The 27,997-nt window shown below is 46.1% G+C and overlaps 1 protein-coding gene across 1 annotated transcript; it reads right to left on the bottom strand.

The window, feature by feature from the left end:
• On the bottom strand, window positions 1–27,997 carry LOC121532567 (epsin-3; the record flags this gene model as incomplete). The annotated part of the gene is given in 13 exon segments (XM_045211664.1): window positions 1–137; window positions 140–205; window positions 672–905; window positions 1,268–1,540; window positions 1,630–1,741; window positions 2,441–2,575; window positions 4,926–5,044; window positions 7,363–7,522; window positions 7,565–7,765; window positions 9,858–9,941; window positions 11,044–11,202; window positions 17,317–17,522; window positions 27,569–27,997. Coding segments are annotated over 12 exon segments (1,749 nt in total), but the record flags the coding sequence as incomplete, so codon positions are not given.

Here is a 27,997-nt window from a genome sequence, read left to right as displayed (position 1 = left end):
GGGGATGTCTAGGAGGCCGGTGGAGGGCTGGGTGTGGGAGGAGGGGAGGGTGGAGGGCTGGTGTGGGAGAGGGAGGGGGAGAGATGGGCTGTAGGGGAGGGTGTGGGGGGTAGGGGGGAGGTGGAGCAGGGGCGGAGCATCTGGTTGAGGGTGAGGCGGGGCTGGTCACAGTGGAATGGGTTGGTGGGAGAGGGAGCGCTCAGACCTGGAGAGAGAGAGGAGAGAGACGAGGAGGGAGAGAGGAGAGAGGGGAGAGAGAACAGGGGGAGGAAGAAAGAGAGAGAGGGGGAGAGACAGAGGAGAGAAACGAGGAGAGAGGGGGAGACGAAGGGGGGAGAGAGAGAGAGGAGGAGGGATGGGAGAGAGAGGAGGAGGGAGGGGAGAGAGGGGGAGAGAGGAGGAGGGAGGAGAGAGGAGGGAGGGGAGAGAGGAGGGAGGGGAGAGAGAGGGGGAGAGGAGGAGGGGGAGAGAGAGGAGGGATGGGAGAGAGAGGGGGAGAGGAGGAGGGGAGAGAGAGGAGGGATGGGAGAGAGAGGAGAGGGGGAGAGGAGAGGGGAGGGGAGGCAGGGAGAGGAGGAGGGAGAAAGTTATAGTATTTGGACATTGGCAGTGAGTTGATATTTGACAGTAGGTGTGTGTGTGTGTGTGTGTGTGTGTGTGCATCTCCTCACCTAAGAGGAAGGGGTTGTTGTGGGTCCTGCTAGGAGGAGTAGGGGGTATGAGTGCGTCCAGGTTGACTAGCGATGCCCCTGTAGGTCCCAGGAAGGCTTCTGGGGTGCGACACATCCGGGGGGTCGCGGAGCCCTGAGGGGGGGCTAGACGGGACAGGTCAAACATCTCCGGACTGTCCCCCCCTCGCCCGTTCACCTGGGGGGGCAGAACACGCTCCCCAAACGGGTCTGGGCCTGTGGAGGAGGAGGTTTGGAGAAAGATGTAACGACATATAGTCAGCAGGAAAACATGCGGTATAAACACAACATATACTTACAGGAAGATAAACGTGTGTGTGTGTGTGTGTGTGTGTGTATATGTGTGTGCGTGTGTGTGTATATGTGTGTGTGTGTGTGTGTGTGTATATGTGTGTGTGTGTGTGTATGTGTGTGTATGTGTGTGTGTGTATATGTGTGTGTGTGTGTATATATGTGTGTGTGTGTGTGTGTGTGTATGTGTGTGTATGTGTGTTTGTGTATATGTGTGTGTGTGTGTGTGTGTATGTGTGTTTGTGTGTGTGTGTGTGTGTGTGTGTGTGTGTGTTTGTGTGTGTTACCAGTAGGACTGCCAGTCAGAGGGCTGAAGACTCTGGATGTTCCTTCTTCTCCTTTACTCTCCTCCTCCCTGACAGAGAAGAGATCTGTCCTATCAGTACCTTCCGCTGTAAGAGTGGGCGGGCTCTCCCAGCCGCGATTGACAGGGCTGGATGATGATGTGGGCGGGGCTTTCCAGGTGGGAGAGCGTGACAGAGCCCAGGGATTGGTTGGGCTGCTGGAGGAGGGGCGGGTCGCCCAGGGACTACCAATCACAGGAGTGTTGGTGTGGACTGCTGTTGAGAGAGAGGGCGCACACGTTTTGCAGTGCAGAGTTTGCATAACAGAGTGTGTGTGTGTGTGTGTGGGCGCGTCTACCACTCACCCACAGAGTCCCAGGGGTCAGAGGTCACAGCAGGCTGGGCGTTCCAGGGGTCGTCAGCTGGGGGCGGTGCCTCAGCGGGGCCAAAGATATCCACCAGATCCAACATGGCAGACTGGAGAGAAACAGAACCACAACAATCTTCCAAAAGTAAAAATAAATAAAAAGGTTTTCAAGGAGATATCATGCTGCTTTCAGGGTTATAGGTTGGTTGTTTAGCAACAAAAGCGACGCGTGTGCAACTATGGTGCGAAACAGACAGGGTTGGCTTAGATTGTTGACAACATGTAAACTATATTTCCGTCTCCAAATCTTTATTGAAACCATAAATAAATGTGCACAATGAGCGCTTGTTGTCTCTCAAATACATCGTTCCAGTTGTTGGTTAGCTAGCTAGCGGATTTTAGCCATATTAGCAGACGTGACAAGAGTCAAAACACCTCATTACAAGACATGGTATCAAGAACAAGATAAAACTAGCTGAAACGATTCCCCACAAGGCAGCTTGTCATGGTTGCTATCTGCTATCTGACCGTTCAGAATCATAACAATGCATGCCATCCGGCCCCATCGATGCGCGCGCATCATTTTTTGTGACGTTGTCAGCTAACCCGTCTATATTAACATCTCTCTCTCTCTCTCTCTCTCTCTCTCTCTCTCTCTCTCTCTCTCTCTCTCTCTCTCTCTCTCTCTCTCTCTCTCTCTCTCTCTCTCTCTCTCTCTCTCTCTCTCTCTCTCTCTCTCTCTCTCTCTCTCTCTCTCTCTCTCTCTCTCTCTCTCTCTCTCTCTCTCTCTCTCTCTCTCTCTCTCTCACCTCCCCTGTCCCTGTGTGACTGTCCCTCCTACTCTCGTCCAGGGCTCTCTGCAGCAACGACTCATCTCCTTGGAGACAAAGCTGGTCCTGCAGAGGCGGCATGGTGACATCATCAACACAGTTACCATGGAGACACTGTGGACACACACGACACAGACACGACACACACACACACACACATTACAGTTATTTTCACTATCTTTTAGTACAGGTAGAGCAAAACAACTGAACTGATAAAAAAGAAGAAAGAAAGAGAGAAAGAAAAAGGGATTGATATTATCAGCCAGTGAAGGAGGAAGCAGAAGGACAAAGTTAAGGTCACCACACAGCCCTGTAACAGAGAGGAGAGAGGGATGAGGAGGAGGAGAGGAGAGAGGGGAGAGGGAGGGAGAGAGAGGAGGAGAGAGGAGGGAGGGAGAGGGAGGGAGGGAGGAGAAGAGAGAGGGATGAGGAGGAGGAGAGGAGAGAGGGGAGAGGGAGGGAGAGGAGGAGAGAGGGAGGGAGGGAGAGAAGGAGGGGGGAGAGGGAGAGGGGAGAAAGGGAGGGAGGAGAGGGGAGGAGAGAAAGGGAGGGAGGGAGAGGAGGAGAGGAGGAGAGGAGAGAGGGAGGAGGGAGAGGAGAGGAGAGCAGAGGAGAGGAGAGGAGAGGAGAGGAGAGGAGAGGAGAGGAGAGGGAGAGAGGGAGGGAGAGGAGAGTGGGAGGAGAGGGGGAGGGAGGGAGGGGAGGGAGAGAGAGGAGGGAGAGGGGAGGGAGAGAGAGAGGGAGAGGGGAGAGAGGGAGGGAGAGGGGGTAGAGAGGGAGAGGAGAGAGAGAGAGAGGAGAGGAGGGAGGGAGGGAGGAGAGGGGATCGGGAGGGAGAGGAGGAGATGGGAGAGAGGGAGGGAGAGGAGGAGATGGGAGAGAGGGAGGGAGAGGAGGAGATGGGAGAGAGGGAGGGATGGAGAGGAGGAGAGGGGAGCGGGAGGGAGGGAAAGAGAAGAAAATGGTAGATTAAGAAGGAACCGAGCAGAGGTAAGGATGGAATCTGGAGGAGGATATAATAGTTAGTTAGAGGAGAGGTTTCACATGGCACTGCAGAAGGTTACAATATACACACACTGGTGAAGCAGGCAGAGGAGGGACAATCTTCAGTGTGTGTCTGTCTGTGTGTATCATGTCTGTCTGTGTGTGTGTGTGTGTGTGTGTGTGTGTGTATGTGTGTGTGTCATGTCTGTCTGTGTGTGTGTGTGTCTGTGTGTCATGTGTGTCTGTCTGTCTGTGTGTGTGTGTCATGTCTGTCTGTGTGTGAGTATCATGTCTGTCTGTCTGTCTGTCTGTGTGTGAGTATCATGTCTGTATGTCTGTCTGTCTGTGTGCTCCTACTCCTCTTTGCTAAGGCTCAGAACTATCTGTAGCTGTGTGTCACCATCTGTCTCCATAGCAATAGGAGGAGGCGGGGCCAGCTGAAGAGGGGTTGTGTCAGTGATTAGCATCTGACTAACCAATGAGCATTCAGCATCAATCAGGAGAGAGCGAGAGAGAGAGAGAGAGAGAGAGAGAGAGAGAGAGAGAGAGAGAGAGAGAGAGAGAGAGAGAGAGAGAGAGAGAGAGAGAGAGAGAGAGAGAGAGAGAGAGAGAGAGAGACAGAGAGAGAGAGAGAGAGAGAGAGAGAGAGAGAGCAGAGAGAGAGAGAGAGAGAGAGAGAGAGAGACAGAGAGAGAGAGAGAGAGACAGAGAGAGAGAGAGAGAGAGAGAGACAGAGAGAGAGCGAGAGACAGAGAGAGAGAGAGAGAGAGAGAGACAGAGAGAGAGAGAGAGAGACAGAGAGAGAGAGAGAGAGACAGAGAGAGAGAGAGACAGAGAGAGACAGAGACAGAGAGAGAGAGAGAGAGAGAGAGACAGAGAGAGATTGAGACAGAGAGAGACAGAGAGAGAGAGAGAGAGAGAGAGAGAGAGAGAGAGAGAGAGAGAGAGAGAGAGAGACACCAGCTGCAGTATGAACCTATGGAGTAAGAGGGTAACCACAGCAACACACTTTCCCACATCACTGCTAAGGAAAGAATACAGCAGGGTTGTATTCATTAGTGCACACGGTAGCTAAATGTTTTGCAAGTTCATGTAGTCCCTCCACCGTTTCGAAAACAAGCGTTTCCTATTGGACAAGTTCATGTAGTCCCGCCCCCATTTCAAAAACAAGCATTTCCCATTGGACAAGTTCATGTAGTCCCCCCCCACGTTTGCTTCTCTTTGGGCCCTAGTTAATACATCCCAGCAGTTGTGTGAAATACTCTGTTCCACCACACAGTGGTGCTGTTGAGCTCATTGAGCTGGTGTTGGTGACATCACTGATATGACAGATGCACTCTGAGAGTCGGTGTAGGAGTCCACCCCACTCACTCACTCACTCACTCACTCACTCACTCACTCACTCACTCACTCACTCACTCACTCACTCACTCACTCACTCACTCACTCACACTTGGTAATGTGTATGTGTGTGTTTGACCTTCTCACTCTCCTCTCTGCTCATGGCCAGGGCCAGCTGTAACTGTAGCTCCTCCTCCCCGCTGGTCTGGGGGCGGGCCTGCTCTAGATCAGACGCTTCACGAGGAGAGGATGAAGAGGCTGGGGGAGAGAGTTGGGGGGAGGGAGGGAGAGAGAGAGAGGGGAGAGGGGAGAAAGAGAGTGGAGAGGGGAGAAAGAGAGAGAGGGGAGAAAGAGAGAGAGGGGAGAAAGAGATGGGGCAGAGGGAGGGAGAGAGAGAGAGGGTAGAGGGAGTGAGAGAGAGAGTGGAGAGGGGAGAAAGAGAGAGAGAGGGGAGAAAGAGATGGGGCAGAGGGAGGGAGAGAGAGAGAGAGAGAGGGAGAGAGAGAGAGGGAGAGAGAGAGAGAGAGAGAGAGAGAGAGAGAGAGAGAGGACAGAAACTGATATGGTAGAAAGGATAAATATTTGTGGGTTGTCTTGTGTTATTGATAGCTTTAATCTATTTCATTGACTGTCCAGGTTAGAACACACATGAGCACACTCAATTTGTGCTGTGTGTGTGTATGTGCATGAAGTTGTGTGGTCGTGCTTGCATATAATCAGTTAAATGAGAGGTTTAAAATGTGCACACACAGGTGAAGTAAACGTCTATAAAGTAGCACTCTGAATTTGGTACTACGGTACATTAATGGGAAAGTACAGTCGGGGTCAAAAGTTTTGAGAATGACACAAGTATTGGTCTTCACAAAGTTCGCTGCTTCAGTGTTATGAGATATTTTTGTCAGATGTTACTATGGTACACTGAAGTATAATTACAAGCGTTCCATAAGTGTCAAAGGCTTTTATTGACAATTACATTAAGTTTTGCAGTGTTGACCCTTCTTGTTCAAGACCTCTGCAATCCACCCTGGCATGCTGTCAATTAACTTCTGGGCCACATCCTGACTGATGGCAGCCCATTCTTGCATAATCAATGCTTGGAGTTTGTCAGAATTTGTGGGGTTTTGTTTGTCCACCCGCCTCTTGAGGATTGCCCACAAGTTCTCAATGGGATTAAGGTCTGGGGAGTTTCCTGGCCATGGACCCAAAATGTTGATGTTTTGTTCCCCGAGCCACTTAGTTATCACTTTTGCCTTATGGCTAGGTGCTCCATCATGCTGGAAAAGGCATTGGTCGTCACCAAACTGTTCTTGGATGGTTGGGAGAAGTTGCTCTCGGAGGATGTGTTGGTACCATTCTTTATTCATGGCTGTGTTCTTAGGCAAAATTGTGAGTGAGCCCATTCCCTTGGCTGAGAAGCAACCCCACACATGAATGGTCTCAGGATGCTTTACTGTTGGCATGACACAGGACTGATGGTAGTGCTCACCTTGTCTTCTCCGGACAAGCTTTTTTCCGGATGCCCCAAACAATCGGAAAGGGGATTCATCAGAGAAAATGACTTTACCCCAGTCCTCAGCAGTCCAATCCCTGTACCTTTTGCAGAATATCAGTCTGTCCCTGATGTTTTTCCTGGAGAGAAGTGGCTCCCCTTCTTGACACCAGGCCATCCTCCAAAAGTATTCGCCTCACTGTGCGTGCAGATGCACTCACACCTGCCTGCTGCCATTCCTGAGCAAGCTCTGCACTGGTGGTGCCCCGATCCCGCAGCTGAATCAACTTTACGAGATGGTCCTGGCGCTTGCTGGACTTTCCTGGGCGCCCTGAAGCCTTCTTCACAACAATTGAACCTCTCTCCTTGAAGTTCTTGATGATCAAATAAATGGTTGATTTAGGTGCAATCTTACTAGCGCCAATATCCTTGCCAGTGAAGCCCTTTTTGTGCAAAGCAATGATAACGGCACGTGTTTCCTTGCAGGTAACCATGGTTAACAGAGGAAGAACAATGATTTCAAGCACCACCCTCCTTTTAAAGCTTCCAGTCTGTTATTCTAACTCAATCAGCATGACAGAGTGATCTCCAGCCTTGTCCTCGTCAACACTCTCACCTGTGTTAACGAGAGAATCACTGACATATGATGTCAGCTGGTCCTTTTGTGGCAGGGCTGAAATGCAGTGGAAATGTTTTTGGGGGATTAAGTTCATTTTCATGGCAAAGAGGGACTTTGCAATTAATTTCAATTCATCTGATCACTCTTCATAACATTCTGGAGTATATGCAAATTGCCATCATAAAAACTGAGGCAGCAGACTTTGTGAAAATTAATATTTGTGTCATTCTCAAAACTTTTGACCACGACTGTATTAAAGTCTACACTCACAGTTAAATGAGAAGTGTTAATGTCTACACTCACAGTTAAAAGGGAAGTGTTAAAGTCTACACTCACAGTTAAAGGGGAAGTGTTAAAGTCTACACTCACAGTTAAAGGGGAAGTGTTAAAGTCTACACTCACAGTTAAAGGGGAAGTGTTAAAGTCTACACTCACAGTTAAAGGGGAAGTGTTAAAGTCTACACTCACAGTTAAAGGAGGAGGGCGAGCCCCGGGAGCGGATGGACTCTTCCCCGTAGAGAGCTGCCATATTTGGCTGGCTGGTCCTTCGGCCTGGGTGGTACGCTGGAGGTACCCCTCCATGCCCCGTCCCTCCTCCTCCCCCCGTCCCTCCTCCTCCTCCACCTGTCCCTCCTCCTCCTCCCCCTGTCCCTCCTCCTCCTCCCCCTGTCCCTCCTCCTCCTCCCCCTGTCCCTCCTCCTCCTCCCCCCGTTCCCGCCGTCATGCGTTCTTTAGTCGTCAATGCCTGGCTCCTCTCCTGTCTGAGCCGCTCCTCATCCCTGAGTAGAGACACCAGCTGGCGGGCCTTCTCCCTCACGTTGCCCCCCTGGTCACGGCCGTCACGGTCCATGTACTGGAAGTCACGCAGCGTCTACATGGAGACATGATGATGAGAATTTAATATGAAATTGATTCCTTAGCATTATATAATATACATGATCACATATACATTATCACATATACATTATATTATATATATTATAGTATATACATTATATTATATACATTATTACATATACATTATATTATTATTACATTTAAGTGATAATGCCAGAGAAGCCGGTGTTTGAAGGACATATTGGCACGGGTGTTGGGCCCGAGACGAAGCTAATATATCCTCCAAACACTTCGAGGGCATTATCACTTTTATACAACGGGTTACCAACATATTCAAATAATGATTGACATATTATCCTTCCACAGGATAATAGTCCCGACACACAAATCTAGGGTTGCTACCCAAGCTGGCTGGTCGTTCGCTCTATCGGTTTGGTTGCCAGAGACGTGACCCAGTCGTTCAGTCCTTTTGTTCTGTACCTATGGACGCGACCCAGTCGTTCGTTGTAAATGTTCCATTGCCATTCTGGCTGGCAACGTTCTTATCCCTTGCTTGCCAGCTAGCCAACTACGACTAACTTACAGTCACGTCAAACAGTGCAGCCAGAATAACAGCAAAGTAGCTGCATTTGCGTTTGTTTAAGCTGTTTTCTAGTGACATTTATTTGGATACATCCATAACAATGAGCTAATGAGGCGCGATTTCGCGTAGGAAATGTGCTCACTCGTCAGGACACTGTTGTTCAGAGGAGCTAGCCAACAACACAGCTAACACAATCACTTCAAACTGAAGCTGGAAAGACTGCAAACTAGCTGCACTTCGTTTCGTTTAACCTTTTTTCAATTGACATTTCTTTGTATATATCCATAAAATTATGCCAGCTGATTCATGAGAAACGCTGCCTGCCTGTCTGTCTCGTCCCGACACGTTCATTACAATGGGACAGCTGGAGATCGAATTTGAATATCGAAACAATGTTGCAAATGTCAGAGACAGACAGCAAGGTTTATACAAATCTCCGCTGTTGAAAACTAAATGTTAGTCTAAAATAAATGTGGGATAATGTCTAGATGCTTTTTACAGTGGATCAAGTTTATAAATTGCCTGGCTGGGCTGATGAGACAGTGGATTGCGAAGTCAGATGGAACAGAGTAAATAGGCATTTCAACATCATAGATTTAGCCGGTGGTAACTTGTGGAATAGACACCGGCTGGAATGATGTTCTAACCAATCAGCGTCCAGGATTATACCCAACCATTGTATAAATACATAATATAATATACATTATTACATCTGCATGATATTATATACATTATTACACATACATTATTATATAGCCTATGCCCCTTACATAGGAGACATGATAAGGGTTTAATATGAAGTATACTTTTTTATTTTAAAATAAATAGTGAATCATGCTAGGGTGACAGTATATTTGAGCGTAACTGTACATACTCCTACAGTTTATACATACTCATTACATGAAGTGAAGTGCTCATAAGCTTGGTGTTACTATGACTCATTTTAATAGCATGACAGGTAAGTGCATATTCCAGTGCATGTAGCTGGGTCCACAGTCTTCTGTATTGCATGGAGATTCCTAACCGACACCATTCTACACTCTTAGAAAAAAGGCTTCCAAAAGGGTTTTTCAGCTGTCCCCATAGGAAAACCCTTTTTCGTTCCAGGTAGAACCCTTTTGGGTTCCATGTAGAACCCTCTGTGGAAAGGGTTGTACATGGAACCCAAAAGGGTTCTACCTGAAACCAAAAAGGGTTATTCAAAGGGTGCTCCTATGGGGACAGTCGAAGAACCCTTTAAGGTTGCTCCTATGGGGACAGTTGAAGAACCCTTTAAGGTTCTTGATAGCACCTTTATTTCTAAGAGTGTATAGCAGGAGTCCACTGCAGCATTTATATCATTTTGTACCAGAACACCCTCCCCACCATACTCCAGTTTCCCCCACTCACCTGTATGGTGAATGAGATCTCGCTGCCATTTTGTACCAGAACACCCTCCCCACCATACTCCAGTTTCCCCCACTCACCTGTATGGTGAATGAGATCTCGCTGCCATTTTGTGCCAGAACACCCTCCCCACCGTACTCCAGTTTCCCCCACCCACCTGTATGGTGAATGCGTTCTCGCGGCACTGCTGAGCCACTCTCTCTGAGCCGGTCTTGATCAAGTAGTCGAGCAGCGTCAGGGCCTTGTAATATAATAATAATAAACTTTTTTTCTACTGCACATTTCATACAGACACCACAAGTCAAGGTGCTGTACATACTAAACTAAAATTAAAATACATAACTTAAAAATAGATTTGATAAAAGACAATAAAAGCTGCATAGAATGATAAAAATGAGTACAAACTAATTTAGGATATTAAAATAAGACCAAAATAGTCAGATTGATTTAATGCTGAAAAATTTAACTATTCCAAATTCACATTCTCATTGAAAGCAAGTCTAAGAAGCAGTAGATCTGTTCTATATGCGCAATTTCTATGCTTCCCGTTCTCAAGTAAAACATTTTGTGTCTTTTACTTTCGGTTTTGTACACCAGCTTCAAACAGCTGAAAATGCAATATTTTTGGTTATGGAAAATATATTTGACAGCAGTTTAGATGGTACAATGATTCTCTACACAATGACTGCTTGTTTTGCCACATAAACTGAAATTAGGCAAACTATTAGAGCGATTTCTGAATATTCAACCTTTAAAGACAGACTCGTTTAATCTGGTCTCATCTGGTATATCTACTCACTCTCTCTCTCCACTACATTTTCTTAAAAATAAAAAAACAACGTTGAAAAAGGTGTCTTTACTAGGGTTGCAACATTTCGGTACCTTTCCCAAAATGTCCCTGGTTTTCTAGAAATCCTGGTTGGAGGATTCTGCATTTACTGTTTATTCCCTTCTGACCCCAGGAATCTTCCAACCAGGATAAACAACAAAAAAACTGTGGAATTTTGGGAAAGATCATGTAATTTTGCAACCCTAGTGTTTACCTTGTAGACATAATGGTGTGTCTTTAAATGTGTTTACCTTGTAGACGTAATGGTGTGTCTTTAAAGGTGTTTACCTTGTAGACGTAATGGTGTGTCTTTAAAGGTGTTTACCTTGTAGACGTAATGGTGTGTCTTTAAATGTGTTTACCTTGTAGACGTAATGGTGTGTCTTTAAAGGTGTTTACCTTGTAGACGTAATGGTGTGTCTTTAAAGGTGTTTACCTTGTAGACGTAATGGTGTGTCTTTAAAGGTGTTTACCTTGTAGACGTAATGGTGTCTCTTTAAAGGTGTGTGTTTACCTTGTAGACGTGTCTCCAGTTCTTCCCGTGGTCGTTGAGGCGTTTCCAGACCATGCCCATGACCTCAGCAAACGCCACCACGTTAAAGGTGAGGTCAGCGATCTCTGACATCAGCGAGGAGGAGGGGCCCCACGGGTCGTTGGAGGTCGCTTCGCGCACCTGGTTGAGGGGGGGAGGGGTATTGGAATGAGAGAAAGAGGTATCACACACCAGGTTTAGAAAAGGGGTGCGGGGGGTAATATTTCGGTCAACATTTTACCTATAATGAGGGGCTGCCTTCTCCCCAGTGTAGCAGGTGTGTAAGGTAGGGGCTACCAATAATGTATAAAGGCTTTGTAAGTAGTCAATAAAACATGAATGAACATGTATCAATTCATAGCTGAGTGTGGGACCATCAAACTGAATAGCTAGCTAGCTCCCTTACATTACACCACAGTGTTATCTGATATTACACCACAGTGTTACCTGATATTACACCACAGTGTTACCTTACATTACACCACAATGTTACCTTACATTACACCACAATGTTACCTGATATTACACCACAGTGTTACCTTACATTACACCACAGTGTTACCTGATATTACACCACAGTGTTACCTTACATTACACCACAGTGTTACCTTACATTACACCACAATGTTACCTGATATTACACCACAGTGTTACCTGATATTACACCACAGTGTTACCTTACATTACACCACAATGTTACCTGATATTACACCACAGTGTTACCTTACATTACACCACAGTGTTACCTGATATTACACCACAGTGTTACCTGATATTACACCACAGTGTTACCTTACATTACACCACAGTGTTACCTGATATTACACCACAGTGTTACCTTACATTACACCACAGTGTTACCTTACATTACACCACAGTGTTACCTTATGTTACACCACAATGTTACCTGATATTACACCACAGTATTACCTTAAATTACACCACAGTGTTACCTTAAATTACACCAGTGTTACCTGATATTACACCACAGTGTTATCTGATATTACACCACAGTGTTACCTGATATTACACCACAGTGTTACCTTACATTACACCACAGTGTTACCTTACATTACACCACTGTCACGGTTTCGGCCGAGGCTGCTCCTCCTCCTGGTTCGGGCAGGCTTCGGCGGTCGTCGTCCCCGGAGTACTAGCTGCCACCGATCTATGTTTCATGTTCGTTTGGTTTTGTCTTGATGTTGTACACCTGTGTCTTGTTAGTCCTCGTTAGTGTCCTATTTAGTTCTCGTTGTGTGTGTTTGTCTTTGTGTGTGATTGCTCTTCTGTTTTGTGTTGGAGCTACGTACTTCCCTCCAGTGTTTTGGAGAGGTTTTTCGCACATGTTAGTGCGCCGTTTGTTTGACGCCTGTGTGCGCCATTATTTTGCCTTCGGGCTTATTGTGCTTATTTTCTACGTGAATATTGCACTAAAGTCTTTTGGACTGAGCTTCTGCGTCCTGCGCTTGATTCATGCACCACACCCACCTTCAGCACCCCTTGACAGAATCACACACCAAAATGAAATCAGCAGGATCTGCAGTTACGCCTGAGTCGCTCGAGGAGCATGTTCGCGGCCAAGATGACCAGATACGACAACTGGGGACCGCTCTACAGGACGTCATCAACACCCTGCACCGATGGGAGGCCAGCGGGGTACCCACACCTCCACCTACCCTGCCAACCCCATCGGCCGGTCCACCAGTCCCAGGTCCGGAACCCAGGGGGATTCGGCTCTCGCTCCCGAGTGCGTATGACGGAACAGCTGCCGGGTGTCAGGGGTTCCTCCTGCAGGTGGAGCTCTACCTGGCCACTGTACACCCGGTGCCCTCAGGACACGAGAGCATTTCCGCCCTCATCTCCTGTCTCACGGGCAAGGCGTTGGAGTGGGCTAACGCCGAGTGGAGGAAGATGGACGCCAACACCATCTCCTACGCCGAGTTCTCCCGCCGCTTCAAGGCCGTGTTCGACCATCCACCTGAGGGCAAAGCGGCGGGGGAGCGTCTAGTCCACCTGAGACAGGGGAGGAGGAGCGGACAGGCGTTTGCTCTAGAGTTCCGGACTCTAGCGGCGGACGCAGGGTGGAATGAACGGGCCCTCATCGACCATTTTCGATGTAGCCTACGGGAGGACGTTCAACGTGAGTTGGCCTGCAGGGATACCCATCTCACCTTCGACCAGTTGGTCGATATGTCCATCCGTCTGGACACCCTGCTGGCCACCCGTGGACGTCCCGAGGGGGTCCGTCCATTCCGCCCTCCGGCACCTCCGAGCCGAGCCCTATGGAGCTCGTGGGTGCCGGCGCTAGAGAAAGGAGGAGGAGGAGCCCGAGGGGCCTGTCTCCTGCACCAAGTGCGGTCGTGGAGGGCACACTGCGGCCAGGTGCTGGGGAGGGTTCTCCGGGGGAGAAGACAACAGGCCACGCACTGGGGGGGCCTCCCAGGTGAGTAGACGTCCCACTTACCCAGAGCTTTCTGTTGCGCACTTTTGTATACCTGTGTGTTTTCCACAGGTTGCACCTCATTCCCAGCATAAGGCGCTAGTAGATTCAGGCGCAGCTGGGAATTTTGTTGATCGGAAGTTTTGTTTAGAGTTAGGGATCCCTCTCCTACCTGTTGACAAACCTTTTCCCGTTCATGCCTTAGATAGCCGCCCGTTGGGGTCGGGGTTGATTAGGGAGATCACAGCACCACTTAGGATGTGTGCGCAGGGGGTCATGAAGAGACTATACAGCTGTATCTGATCGACTCTCCCTGCGTACCCAGTGGTGCTGGGAATTCCCCTGGTTAAGCACCCATAACCCTGCTATTTCGTGGCAACAGAGGGCTCTCGATGGGTGGTCTGCTCAGTGCGAGGGGCGATGTCTGGGTGTTTCCGTGGGGGCGACTTCGGTGGAAAGTCCAAACCAAGTGCCCGCACTGCACATTCCGCCTGAATATGGGGATTTAGCTCTCGTGTTTAGTAAGACTAGGGCGACGCAGTTTCCTCCTCATAGACAGGGGGATTGTGCGATTGATCTCCAGGCAGGAGCAGCGCTCCCACGGAGCCACGTGTATCCTTTGTCTCAAGAGGAGAGAAAAGCTATGGAGACTTACATAGCCGAATCTTTGAGACAGGGATACATTCGGCCCTCCACTTCTCCCGCCTCCTCGAGCTTCTTTTTTGTGAAGAAGAAAGATGGAGGGTTGCGCCCGTGCATTGATTACCGTGGTCTCAATCAGATTACTGTGAAATACAGTTATCCACTCCCTCTGATTGCGACCATGACAGAGTCATTGCATGGAGCGCGGTTTTTCACAAAATTGGATCTCAGGAGCGCGTATAACTTGGTGCGCATTAGGGAGGGCGACGATTAGGGATTGGCAAACTCCAACCACTGTAAAAGAGGTGCAGCAGTTCTTGGGCTTTGCGAATTACTACCGGAGGTTTATCCGGGGTTTTGGACAGGTGGCAGCTCCCATCACGTCCCTTCTGAAAGGGGGTCCGGTGCGCCTGCAGTGGTCAGCTGATGCGGACAGGGCCTTTAGGAGACTGAAGGACCTGTTTACGTCGGCTCCGGTGCTGGCGCATCCGGATCCCGATTACCCTTTCAGGTTGAGGTAGACGCGTCTGAGGCTGGTATAGGGGCCGTTCTCTCTCAGCGGTCCGGCACGCCACCTAAACTCCGCCCCTGTGCTTTTTACTCAAAAAAGCTCAGCCCGGCGGAGCGTAACTATGACGTTGGGGACAGGGAGCTGTTAGCTGTAGTTCAAGCCCTTAAGGTGTGGAGGCATTGGCTTGAGGGGGGCTCAACACCCCTTTCCTCATTTTGACTGACCATCGGAACCTGGAGTACATCCGGGCAGCGAGGAGACTGAACCCTCGCCAGGCTCGATGGAGTATGTTTCTCACCAGGTTCGTATTTAAAATCACGTACATCCCTGGGTCCCAGAATGGTAAGGCAGATGCGCTGTCCCGGCGGTATGACACGGAGGAGAGGTCCGTTGAGCCTACTCCCATACTACCGGAGTCTTGCCTAGTGGCACCGGTGGTGTGGGAGGTCGATGCCGAAATCGAGCGGCGTTGCGCATCGACCCCAGCCCTCCACAGTGTCCTGAGGGTCGGAAGTACGTTCCGCTCGAGATTCGGGATCGACTCATTTACTGGGCTCACACGTCACCCTCCTCTAGACATCCGGGTATTGGCCGGACAGTGCATTGCCTTAGCACTAAATACTGGTGGCCCACTTTGGCTAGGGATGTGAGGGTTTATGTCTCCTCCTGCTCGGTGTGCGCCCAGTGTAAGGCGCCCGACATCTGCCCAGGGGTAAGTTACAACCCCTGCCCGTTCCACAATGACCATGGTCCCACCTCTCGGTGGATTTTGTGACAGACCTTCCCCTCTCTCAGGGGAATACCACCATCCTGGTCGTTGTGGACCGGTTCTCTAAGGCCTGTCGTCTTCTCCCTATGTCGGGTCTTCCTACTGCCCTACAGACCGCTGAGGCCCTATTTACCCACGTCTTCCGGCATTACGGGGTACCCGAGGATATAGTGTCTGATCGAGGCCCCCAGTTTACCTCCCGTGTTTGGAGAGCGTTCATGGAGCGGTTGGGGGTCTCGGTTAGCCTTACCTCAGGGTACCACCCGGAGAGTAACGGGCAGGTAGAACGTGTCAACCAGGATGTGGGTAGGTTTCTGAGGTCATATTGCCAGGGCCGGCCGGAGGAGTGGGCACGGTACATTCCCTGGGCCGAGATGGCCCAGAACTCTCTCCGCCACTCCTCTACCAACCTAACCCCCTTCAAATGTGTGTTAGGTTACCAGCCGGTTCTGGCACCTTGGCAGCAGAGCCAGATCAAGGCCCCTGCGGTGGAAGATTGGATGAGGCGCTCGGAAGAGACGTGGAACGCTGCCCACGTCCACCTGCAGCGGGCCGTCCTTCGTCACAAGGCGAGCACCGATCTCCACCGCAGTGAGGGGCCGGTGTACGCACCCGGAGATCGAGTCTGGCTCTCTACCAGAAACCTACCCCTCCGCCTGCCCTGCCGGAAGATGGGTCGGCGGTTTGTGGGGCCCTTTAAAGTCCTGAGAAGATTGAACGAGGTGTGTTATAGGTTACATCTACCTGTTGAGTATAAGAATATTAACCCCTCGTTCCATGTGTCTCTTCTCAGGCCGGTGGTAGCTGGTCCACTCCAGGACAATGAGATAGGGGAGACTCCTCCGCCCCCACTGGACATCGAGGGGGCTCCGGCGTACACCGTTCGGTCCATCTTGGACTCAAGACGCCGGATGGGGGGTCTCCAGTATCTGGTGGAGTGGGAGGGGTACGGCCCGGAGGAGTGGTGCTGGGTGCCGCGGAGGGACATCCTAGACCCATCTCTCCTGTCGGAGTTCCACCGGGACCATCCCGCGCGCCCTGCTCCGCGTCCTCCTGGTCATCCCCGAGGCCGGGGATGGCGCACGGCTGGAGCCGCGCGTCAAGGGGGGGGTACTGTCACGGTTTCGGCCGAGGCTGCTCCTCCTCCTGGTTCGGGCAGGCTTCGGCGGTCGTCGTCCCCGGAGTACTAGCTGCCACCGATCTATGTTTCATGTTCGTTTGGTTTTGTCTTGATGTTGTACACCTGTTTTTTTGTTAGTCCTCGTTATTGTCCTATTTAGTTCTCGTTGTGTGTGTTTGTCTTTGTGTGTGATTGCTCTTCTGTTTTGTGTTGGAGCTACGTACTTCCCTCCAGTGTTTTGGAGAGGTTTTTCGCACATGTTAGTGCGCCGTTTGTTTGACGCCTGTGTGCGCCGTTATTTCGCCTTCGGGCTTATTGTGCTTATTTTCTACGTGAATATTGCACTAGTCTTTTGGACTGAGCTTCTGCGTCCTGCGCTTGATTCATGCACCACACCCACCTTCAGCACCCCTTGACAACCACAGTGTTACCTTACATTACACCACAATGTTACCTGATATTACACCACAGTGTTACCTGATATTACACCACAGTGTTACCTGATATTACACCACAGTGTTACCTGATATTACACCACAGTGTTACCTTACATTACACCACAATGTTACCTGATATTACACCACAGTGTTACCTTATGTTACACCACAGTGTTACCTGATATTACACCACAGTGTTACCTGATATTAGACCACAGTGTTACCTTACATTACACCACAGTGTTACCCGATGGTTAAATAACCAGGTGGAAACACACAACAGGCAAACAAACCTTACTACAACACAGTAGAGTTAGTATAGTTAGTTACAGTCACCTTGATCTCTGCCTCAGAGTAGTTGTGAACAATGTTCTTCACCTGGCGACGCAACGCTGAGGTTGTCATGGTGACTGGTGTTGGGGGGTGGAGTTAGGGGTGTAAGGTAAATGTTAAAGGGGGTGGGGTAAGGGGGGTGGATGAGGGGGAGGAGGTAGTTGAGGTGGTAGAGTCTCCGCTCTTTGGAGAGGGGGTCAGAGGCACCACTGTAGGAGGGAGGGAGGGGGAGAGAGAGAGAGAGAGAGAGAGAGAGAGAGAGAGAGAGAGAGAGAGAGAAAAGAAAGTGAGAAAGAGAGAGTGATAGACACAGACAGACAATTAAACTCTTTAAAATAACAATTAAAATGTGTTAATACAAGTCAATCATTATCAACTCAACTGCTCCTTAGTTAATTAGCTAATTAGCCAGTAACACGACTACTAAACACTTCAACTGTTCCTTGGTTAATTAGCTTATTATCCAGTAATATGACTACTAAACACTTCAATCAACTCAATCCAACTCAATCATCAAGTTTGCAGACGACACAAAAGTAGTAGGCTTGATTACCAACAATGACGAGACAGCCTACAGGGAGGAGGTGAGGGCTCTAGGAGTGTGGTGCCAGGAAAAGAACCTCTCACTCAACGTCAACAAAACAAAGGAGATGATCATGCACTTCAGGAAACAGCAGAGGGTGCACCCCCCTATCCACATCGACGGGACCGCAGTGGAGAAGGTGGCAAGCTTCAAGTTCCTCGCCGTACACATCACTGACAAACTGAAATGGTCCACCCACACAGACAGTGTGGTGAAGAAGGTGCAACAGCACCTCTTCAACCTCAGGAGGCTGAAGAAATTTGGCTTGGCACATAAAACCCTCACAAACTTTTACAGATGCACAATTGAGAGAATCCTATCGGGCTGTATCACCACCTGGTACGGCAACTGCACCGCCCGCAACTGCAGGGCTCTCCAGAGGGTGGTGCGGTCTGCCGAACGCATTACCGGGGGCAAACTACCAGCCCTCCAGGACACCTACAGCACCCAATGTCACAGGAAGGCCAAAAAGATCATCAAGGACAACAACCAACCGAGCCACTGCTTGTTCACCCCGCTATCATCCAGAAGGCGAGGTCAATACAGGTGCATCAAAGCTGGGACAGAGAGACTGAAAAACTGCTTCTAACTCAAGGCGATCAGACTGTTAAATAGCCTTCACTAGCACATTAGAGGCTGCTGCCTATATACATAGATTAGAAATCACTGGCCACTTTAATAAATGGAACACTAGTCACTTTAATGATGTTTACATATCTTGCATTACTCATCTCATATGTATATACTGTATTCTATTCTATAATATTCTACTGTATCTTAGTCCATGCCACTCTGTCTTTGCTCGTCCATATATTTATGTATATATTCTTAATTCCATTGCTTTACTTAGATTTGTGTGTATTGGGTATATGTTGTAAATTGTTAGATATTACTTGTTAGAGATTACTGCACTGTCGGAGCTAGAAGCACAAGCATTTCGCTACACCCACAATAACATCTGCTAAACACGTGTATGTGACAAATACAATTTGATTTGATTTGATTTCAACTGTTCCTTGGTTAATTAGCTAATTATCCAGTAATATGACTACTAAACACTAACTGTTCCTTGGTTAATTAGCTAATTATCCAGTAATATGATTACTTAACACTAACTGTTCCTTGGTTAATTAGCTAATTATCCATAAATATGACTACTTAACACTAACTGTTCCTTGGTTAATTAGCTAATTATCCAGTAATATGACTACTTAACACTAACTGTTCCTTGGTTAATTAGCTAATTATCCAGTAATATGACTACTTAACACTAACTGTTCCTTGGTTAATTAGCTAATTATCCAGTAATATGACTACTAAACACTTTAACTGTTCCTTGGTTAATTAGCTAATTATCCAGTAATATGACTACTTAACACTAACTGTTCCTTGGTTAATTAGCTAATTATCCAGTAATATGACTACTTAACACTAACTGTTCCTTGGTTAATTAGCTAATTATCCAGTAATATGACTACTTAACACTAACTGTTCCTTGGTTAATTAGCTAATTATCCAGTAATATGACTACTAAACACTTTAACTGTTCCTTAGTTAATTAGCTAATTATCCAGTAATATGACTACTTAACACTAACTGTTCCTTGGTTAATTAGCTAATTATCCAGTAATATGACTACTAAACACTTTAACTGTTCCTTAGTTAATTAGCTAATTATCCAGTAATATGACTACTTAACACTAACTGTTCCTTGGTTAATTAGCTAATTATCCAGTAATATGACTACTTAACACTTTAACTGTTCCTTAGTTAATTAGCTAATTATCCAGTAATATGACTACTTAACACTAACTGTTCCTTGGTTAATTAGCTAATTATCCAGTAATATGACTACTTAACACTTTAACTGTTCCTTGGTTAATTAGCTAATTATCCAGTAATATGACTACTAAACACTTTAACTGTTCCTTGGTTAATTAGCTAATTATCCAGTAATATGACTACTTAACACTTCAATCAACTCAATCCAACTCAATCATCAAGTTTGCAGATGACACAAAAGTAGTAGGCTTGATTACCAACAATGACGAGACAGCCTACAGGGAGGAGGTGAGGGCTCTGGGAGTGTGGTGCCAGGAAAAGAACCTCTCACTCAACGTCAACAAAACAAAGGAGATGATCATGGACTTCAGGAAACAGCAGAGGGTGCACCCCCCTATCCACATCGACGGGACCGCAGTGGAGAAGGTGGCAAGCTTCTAGTTCCTCGCCGTACACATCACTGACAAATCTGAAATGGTCCACCCACACAGACAGTGTGGTGAAGAAGGTGCAACAGCACCTCTTCAACCTCAGGAGGCTGAAGAAATTTGGCTTGGCACATAAAACCCTCACAAACTTTTACAGATGCACAATTGAGAGAATCCTATCGGGCTGTATCACCACCTGGTACGGCAACTGCACCGCCCGCAACTGCAGGGCTCTCCAGAGAGTGGTGCGGTCTGCCGAACGCATTACCGGGGGCAAACTACCAGCCCTCCAGGACACCTACAGCACCCAATGTCACAGGAAGGCCAAAAAGATCATCAAGGACAACAACCAACCGAGCAACTGCTTGTTCACCCCGCTATCATCCAGAAGGCGAGGTCAATACAGGTGCATCAAAGCTGGGACAGAGAGACTGAAAAACTGCTTCTAACTCAAGGCGATCAGACTGTTAAATAGCCTTCACTAGCACATTAGAGGCTGCTGCCTATATACATAGATTAGAAATCACTGGCCACTTTAATAAATGGAACACTAGTCACTTTAATGATGTTTACATATCTTGCATTACTCATCTCATATGTATATACTGTATTCTATTCTATAATATTCTACTGTATCTTAGTCCATGCCACTCTGTCATTGCTCGTCCATATATTTATGTATATATTCTTAATTCCATTGCTTTACTTAGATTTGTGTGTATTGGGTATATGTTGTAAATTGTTAAGATATTACTTGTTAGAGATTACTGCACTGTCGGAGCTAGAAGCACAAGCATTTCGCTACACCCGCAATAACATCTGCTAAACACGTGTATGTGACAAATACAATTTGATTTGATTTGATTTCAACTGTTCCTTGGTTAATTAGCTAATTATCCAGTAATATGACTACTTAACACTAACTGTTCCTTGGTTAATTAGCTAATTATCCAGTAATATGATTACTAAACACTTTAACTGTTCCTTGGTTAATTAGCTAATTATCCAGTAATATGACTACTAAACACTTTAACTGTTCCTTGGTTAATTAGCTAATTATCCAGTAATATGACTACTAAACACTTTAACTGTTCCTTAGTTAATTAGCTAATTATCCAGTAATATGACTACTTAACACTTTAACTGTTCCTTGATTAATTAGCTAATTATCCAGTAATATGACTACTAAACACTTTAACTGTTCCTTGGTTAATTAGCTAATTATCCAGTAATATGACTACTAAACACTAACTGTTCCTTAGTTAATTAGCTAATTATCCAGTAATATGACTACTTAACACTTTAACTGTTCCTTGGTTAATTAGCTAATTATCCAGTAATAGGACTACTTAACACTTTAACTGTTCCTTGATTAATTAGCTAATTATCCAGTAATCTGACTACTAAACACTTTAACTGTTCCTTGGTTAATTAGCTAATTATCCAGTAATATGACTACTAAACACTAACTGTTCCTTAGTTAATTAGCTAATTATCCAGTAATATGACTACTTAACACTTTAACTGTTCCTTAGTTAATTAGCTAATTATCCAGTAATATGACTACTTAACACTTTAACTGTTCCTTAGTTAATTAGCTAATTATCCAGTAATATGACTACTAAACACTAACTGTTCCTTAGTTAATTAGCTAATTATCCAGTAATATGACTACTAAACACTAACTGTTCCTTAGTTAATTAGCTAATTATCCAGTAATATGACTACTAAACACTAACTGTTCCTTAGTTAATTAGCTAATTATCCAGTAATATGACTACTTAACACTTTAACTGTTCCTTAGTTAATTAGCTAATTATCCAGTAATATGACTACTTAACACTTTAACTGTTCCTTAGTTAATTAGCTAATTATCCAGTAATATGACTACTTAACACTTTAACTGTTCCTTGATTAATTAGCTAATTATCCAGTAATATGACTACTAAACACTAACTGTTCCTTGGTTAATTAGCTAATTATCCAGTAATATGACTACTAAACACTAACTGTTCCTTAGTTAATTAGCTAATTATCCAGTAATATGACTACTAAACACTTTAACTGTTCCTTGGTTAATTAGCTAATTATCCAGTAATATGACTACTTAACACTAACTGTTCCTTGGTTAATTAGCTAATTATCCAGTAATATGACTACTAAACACTAACTGTTCCTTGGTTAATTAGCTAATTATCCAGTAATATGACTACTAAACACTTTAACTGTTCCTTAGTTAATTAGCTAATTATCCAGTAATATGACTACTTAACACTTTAACTGTTCCTTGGTTAATTAGCTAATTATCCAGTAATATGACTACTAAACACTTCTAACTAAATGTTATTTGCTGACAGGAGAGATAGGAGTCTCTTCTTGATCCTTTTTGTTAGATTATTGACCAGCGTCCGAATTGGAACCTTATTCCCTATATAGTGTACCATATTCCATATAGTGAACTACTTTTAACAAGCGCCCTACAGGTCCTGGTCAAAAGTAGTGCACTTTAATGGGAATGGGGTGCCATTTGGGACGAACCCTGAAGAGACTAGATTGCTTTATTCTCCTGTCGCCCAATACTGAATTTGTTGCCCTGCAGACCTAGGATCAGTTTCCTGCAACAAATTCAGATTGAACCATTAGATACGAACCTAACCACTGATCTAGGACCAGATTACACTCCGATAATCCTAACCTAAACCATTAGATACGAACCTAACCACTGATCTAGGACCAGATTACACTCCGATAATCCTAACCTAAACCATTAGATACGAACCTAACCACTGATCTAGGACCAGATTACACTCCGATAATCCTAACCTAAACCATTAGATACGAACCTAACCACTGATCTAGGACCAGATTACACTCCGATAATCCTAACCTAAACCATTAGATACGAACCTAACCACTGATCTAGGACCAGATTACACTCCGATAATCCTAACCTAAACCATTAGATACGAACCTAACCACTGATCTAGGACCAGATTACACTCCGATAATCCTAACCTAAACCATTAGATACTAACCTGACCACTGATCTAGGACCAGATTACACTCCGATAATCCTAACCTAAACCATTAGATACTAACCTAACCACTGATCTAGGACCAGATTACACTCCGATAATCCTAACCTAAACCATTAGATACGAACCTAACCACTGATCTAGGACCAGATTACACTCCGATAATCCTAACCTAAACCATTAGATACGAACCTAACCACTGATCTAGGACCAGATTACACTCCGATAATCCTAACCTAAACCATTAGATACGAACCTAACCACTGATCTAGGACCAGATTACACTCCGATAATCCTAACCTAAACCATTAGATACGAACCTAACCACTGATCTAGGACCAGATTACACTCCGATAATCCTAACCTAAACCATTAGATACGAACCTAACCACTGATCTAGGACCAGATTACACTCCGATAATCCTAACCTAAACCATTAGATACTAACCTAACCACTGATCTAGGACCAGATTACACTCCGATAATCCTAACCTAAACCATTAGATACTAACCTAACCACTGATCTAGGACCAGATTACACTCCGATAATCCTAACCTAAACCATTAGATACGAACCTAACCACTGATCTAGGACCAGATTACACTCCGATAATCCTAACCTAAACCATTAGATACTAACCTGACCACAGATCTAGGACCAGATTACACTCCGATAATCCTAACCTAAACCATTAGATACGAACCTAACCACTGATCTAGGACCAGATTACACTCCGATAATCCTAACCTAAACCATTAGATACGAACCTAACCACTGATCTAGGACCAGATTACACTCCGATAATCCTAACCTAAACCATTAGATACTAACCTAACCACTGATCTAGGACCAGATTACACTCCGATAATCCTAACCTAAACCATTAGATACGAACCTAACCACTGATCTAGGACCAGATTACACTCCGATAATCCTAACCTAAACCATTAGATACGAACCTAACCACTGATCTAGGACCAGATTACACTCCGATAATCCTAACCTAAACCATTAGATACGAACCTAACCACTGATCTAGGACCAGATTACACTCCGATAATCCTAACCTAAACCATTAGATACTAACCTGACCACTGATCTAGGACCAGATTACACTCCGATAATCCTAACCTAAACCATTAGATACTAACCTAACCACTGATCTAGGACCAGATTACACTCCGATAATCCTAACCTAAACCATTAGATACGAACCTAACCACTGATCTAGGACCAGATTACACTCCGATAATCCTAACCTAAACCATTAGATACGAACCTAACCACTGATCTAGGACCAGATTACACTCCGATAATCCTAACCTAAACCATTAGATACGAACCTAACCACTGATCTAGGACCAGATTACACTCCGATAATCCTAACCTAAACCATTAGATACGAACCTAACCACTGATCTAGGACCAGATTACACTCCGATAATCCTAACCTAAACCATTAGATACGAACCTAACCACTGATCTAGGACCAGATTACACTCTGATAATCCTAACCTAAACCATTAGATACTAACCTAACCACTGATCTAGGACCAGATTACACTCCGATAATCCTAACCTAAACCATTAGATACTAACCTAACCACTGATCTAGGACCAGATTACACTCCGATAATCCTAACCTAAACCATTAGATACGAACCTAACCACTGATCTAGGACCAGATTACACTCCGATAATCCTAACCTAAACCATTAGATACTAACCTGACCACAGATCTAGGACCAGATTACACTCCGATAATCCTAACCTAAACCATTAGATACTAACCTAACCACTGATCTAGGACCAGATTACACTCCGATAATCCTAACCTAAACCATTAGATACTAACCTAACCACTGATCTAGGACCAGATTACACTCCGATAATCCTAACCTAAACCATTAGATACTAACCTAACCACTGATCTAGGACCAGATTACACTCCGATAATCCTAACCTAAACCATTAGATACTAACCTGACCACAGATCTAGGACCAGATTACACTCCGATAATCCTAACCTAAACCATTAGATACGAACCTAACCACTGATCTAGGACCAGATTACACTCCGATAATCCTAACCTAAACCATTAGATACGAACCTAACCACTGATCTAGGACCAGATTACACTCCGATAATCCTAACCTAAACCATTAGATACTAACCTAACCACTGATCTAGGACCAGATTACACTCCGATAATCCTAACCTAAACCATTAGATACGAACCTAACCACTGATCTTGGACCAGATTACACTCCGATAATCCTAACCTAAACCATTAGATACTAACCTGACCACAGATCTAGGATCAGTTTACACTTCCCCTAATTCTATCCTGAACCATTAGAGGGGAAAACACATAACTGAACTTAGATCAGAGTGTCGGAGAAACTTCATTCTACTTGTCAACAGGAAGTAGGTCATAAAAAAGTGCCACTATTTATGTGTCTGGCAGAGCTTGGTCTTATCCAGGCCAACACACACACACACACACACACACACACACATACGCACGCACACACACACACACACACACACACACACACACACACACACACACCGTAACCCACTTTCACATCTAAACTAATATATTACCAGAGACATGAGAGACTTCATCTCTTAAGAGCTCAAACTGTTCTTTCTCTCCTCTGTGTCTGGCTCCTGTGTACTTCAGACTGTGTTCACATCACAATTAACCCATTAAACCAGTGTATCTCAATCCTGGTCCTGGGGACCCAAAGGGGTGATCATTTAGTTTTAGCCTCAGCACTACACACCTGATCCCACTAATCAAAGGTTTGATGATGAGTTGATTAGTGGAATCAGGCGTGTTGCCCAATTATTGGCTCAGTGGGCTAACAGGGTCATTAGTTAGTTCTATATTTCAAATGTCCTCCTATAGGATGGCTTGTTCTACAGCCGTCCTCCAATAGGATGTTAGGATGAACAGAACAGTCACAGAATGCTTTGTCCTGCAGTAGTGCTGACTTCAGCAATATCACTGAAGAACTGCAATACACACTGAGAGAGAGAGGAGAGAGAGGGGAGAGGAGAGGAGAGAGAGGGGAGAGGAGAGAGAGGAAAGAGAGAAGAGATAGGGGGAGAGGAGAGAGAGAGGGAGAGAGGAGAGAGAGGAGAGGAGAGAGAGAGGAAAGAGAGAAGAGAGAGGGAGAAGAGAGAGAAGAGAGAGAGAGGAGAGAAAGAGGGAAAGGAGAGAGGAGAGGAGAGGAGAGAGGGAGAGGAGAGAGAGAAGAGAGAGAGGAGAGAGAGGACAGACAGACAGACTTGAGGACACAGAGAAAATAAAGAATGGAAACATCAGCAGTTCAATCAGTATCACCTTTCTGACAAATCATCTCCAGCTCTCTCTCTCTCACACACACACACACACACACACACACACACACACACACACACACACACACACACACACACACACACAGTCTTGTACAGCTAATCTTGTGGGGACACACAATTCAGTCCCATTCAAAATCCTATTTTCCCTAACCATAAACCTAACCCTAGCTCCTAACCCTAACCCTCAACATCATTCTAACCCTAACACTAATTCTAAACTTAACCCTAAACCCCCTAGAAATAGCATTTGACCTCGTGGGGACTAACAAAATGTCCACAGTTGGTCAAATTTTTGTTAAACACGTCCACACACACACACACACACACACACACCTCCTTTCCATGCAGCAGCCCACTATAGGTTACTAGGGGCCCCCGACAAAAAAAAAATATATATATATAAACTTAGTCGGGGTCTCAACTTACTGTTGACAGTTAGAAAAGTGCAATTTCGAAATGTGGTTGTTCATCAGCAGTGTTCCTCTTGTTGTCAGTCACTGAATTAGCCCATGTCAGGTAAGGTAGTCTACCCAGCTATCTAACCCTTGTAGTAGGCCTAATCATCACCAAATTACCACAGGGCATGTGCTCAGGAGTCCTGACCTCCAGGGTGCCCCCGTTGATTGTATTAGTCACTCTCACACAGATATCACTAAAACGTTCTGCCCTCGAGGTGGGGAGGTGCCCCCTGACCAAATCTCGCTTAGGGCCCCCAAAACGCTAGAGGAGGCACTGACTACTAAACTACCAAAGCATTCATGCAAATATTCTTACGCAACGCAATGTGCTCATTGTCCAATCTGAGCTGTCAAAAAAACATGGCCACACTAACCAACCCCCAAATTGCCTACAATACCTATACAGCACACCGCTTTTGTTGCAAAAATAAACTGCAGAATAATGTCAAACGAACTAATAGCCTATCGAAATCATCCAAGTTTAGCTTTGGCTATGTTTAAATATCGCAGTAAACTATGATTTGTTTTATGTCGCGGTAGCCTAAAAACCCAGATAGCCAATGTGCTTAGTTTACCGCATTCTGTCCGTTCCGCTTACCTCTGCCATGATCACCTCCCTCCTCCTACACCAGGCACCATCCTCCTCTCCGCTCCTTCCCTCTCTCGCTCTCTCCCTCTCTCTGCAGTGTAGGTATTCCCCCAGTAGTATTAAACCACCGGTATCAGCAGCACTGAACCGTAACACAGAGATGCAGCGAGCAAGGGAGCTATCGGTAGGCTACTCCCGAAACATGCCGGTTGATGACTGAGGACAGACGAGCAGAAAGCAGTGCTCCAGCCCCGTGCGTTGGAACGGCAGTGGAATTCCGAAGGGACGTGTAGTCTGTTCCTTTTACAACGGTCGGGTGAAGTTGGGATGCACGAGGCGGGCAGCAACCGTGACATCCGCATAGGACAACCAACGGCATGGCACACTCACGCGCCCACTCACACACGCACGCATGCATGGCAGGTACGCATACGCACA

The sequence above is a fragment of the Coregonus clupeaformis genome, chromosome 38 (genome assembly GCF_020615455.1).
Source record: "Coregonus clupeaformis isolate EN_2021a chromosome 38, ASM2061545v1, whole genome shotgun sequence".
Taxonomy (NCBI): Eukaryota; Metazoa; Chordata; class Actinopteri; order Salmoniformes; family Salmonidae; genus Coregonus; species Coregonus clupeaformis.
This window is presented reverse-complemented; position numbering and strand designations above follow the sequence as displayed.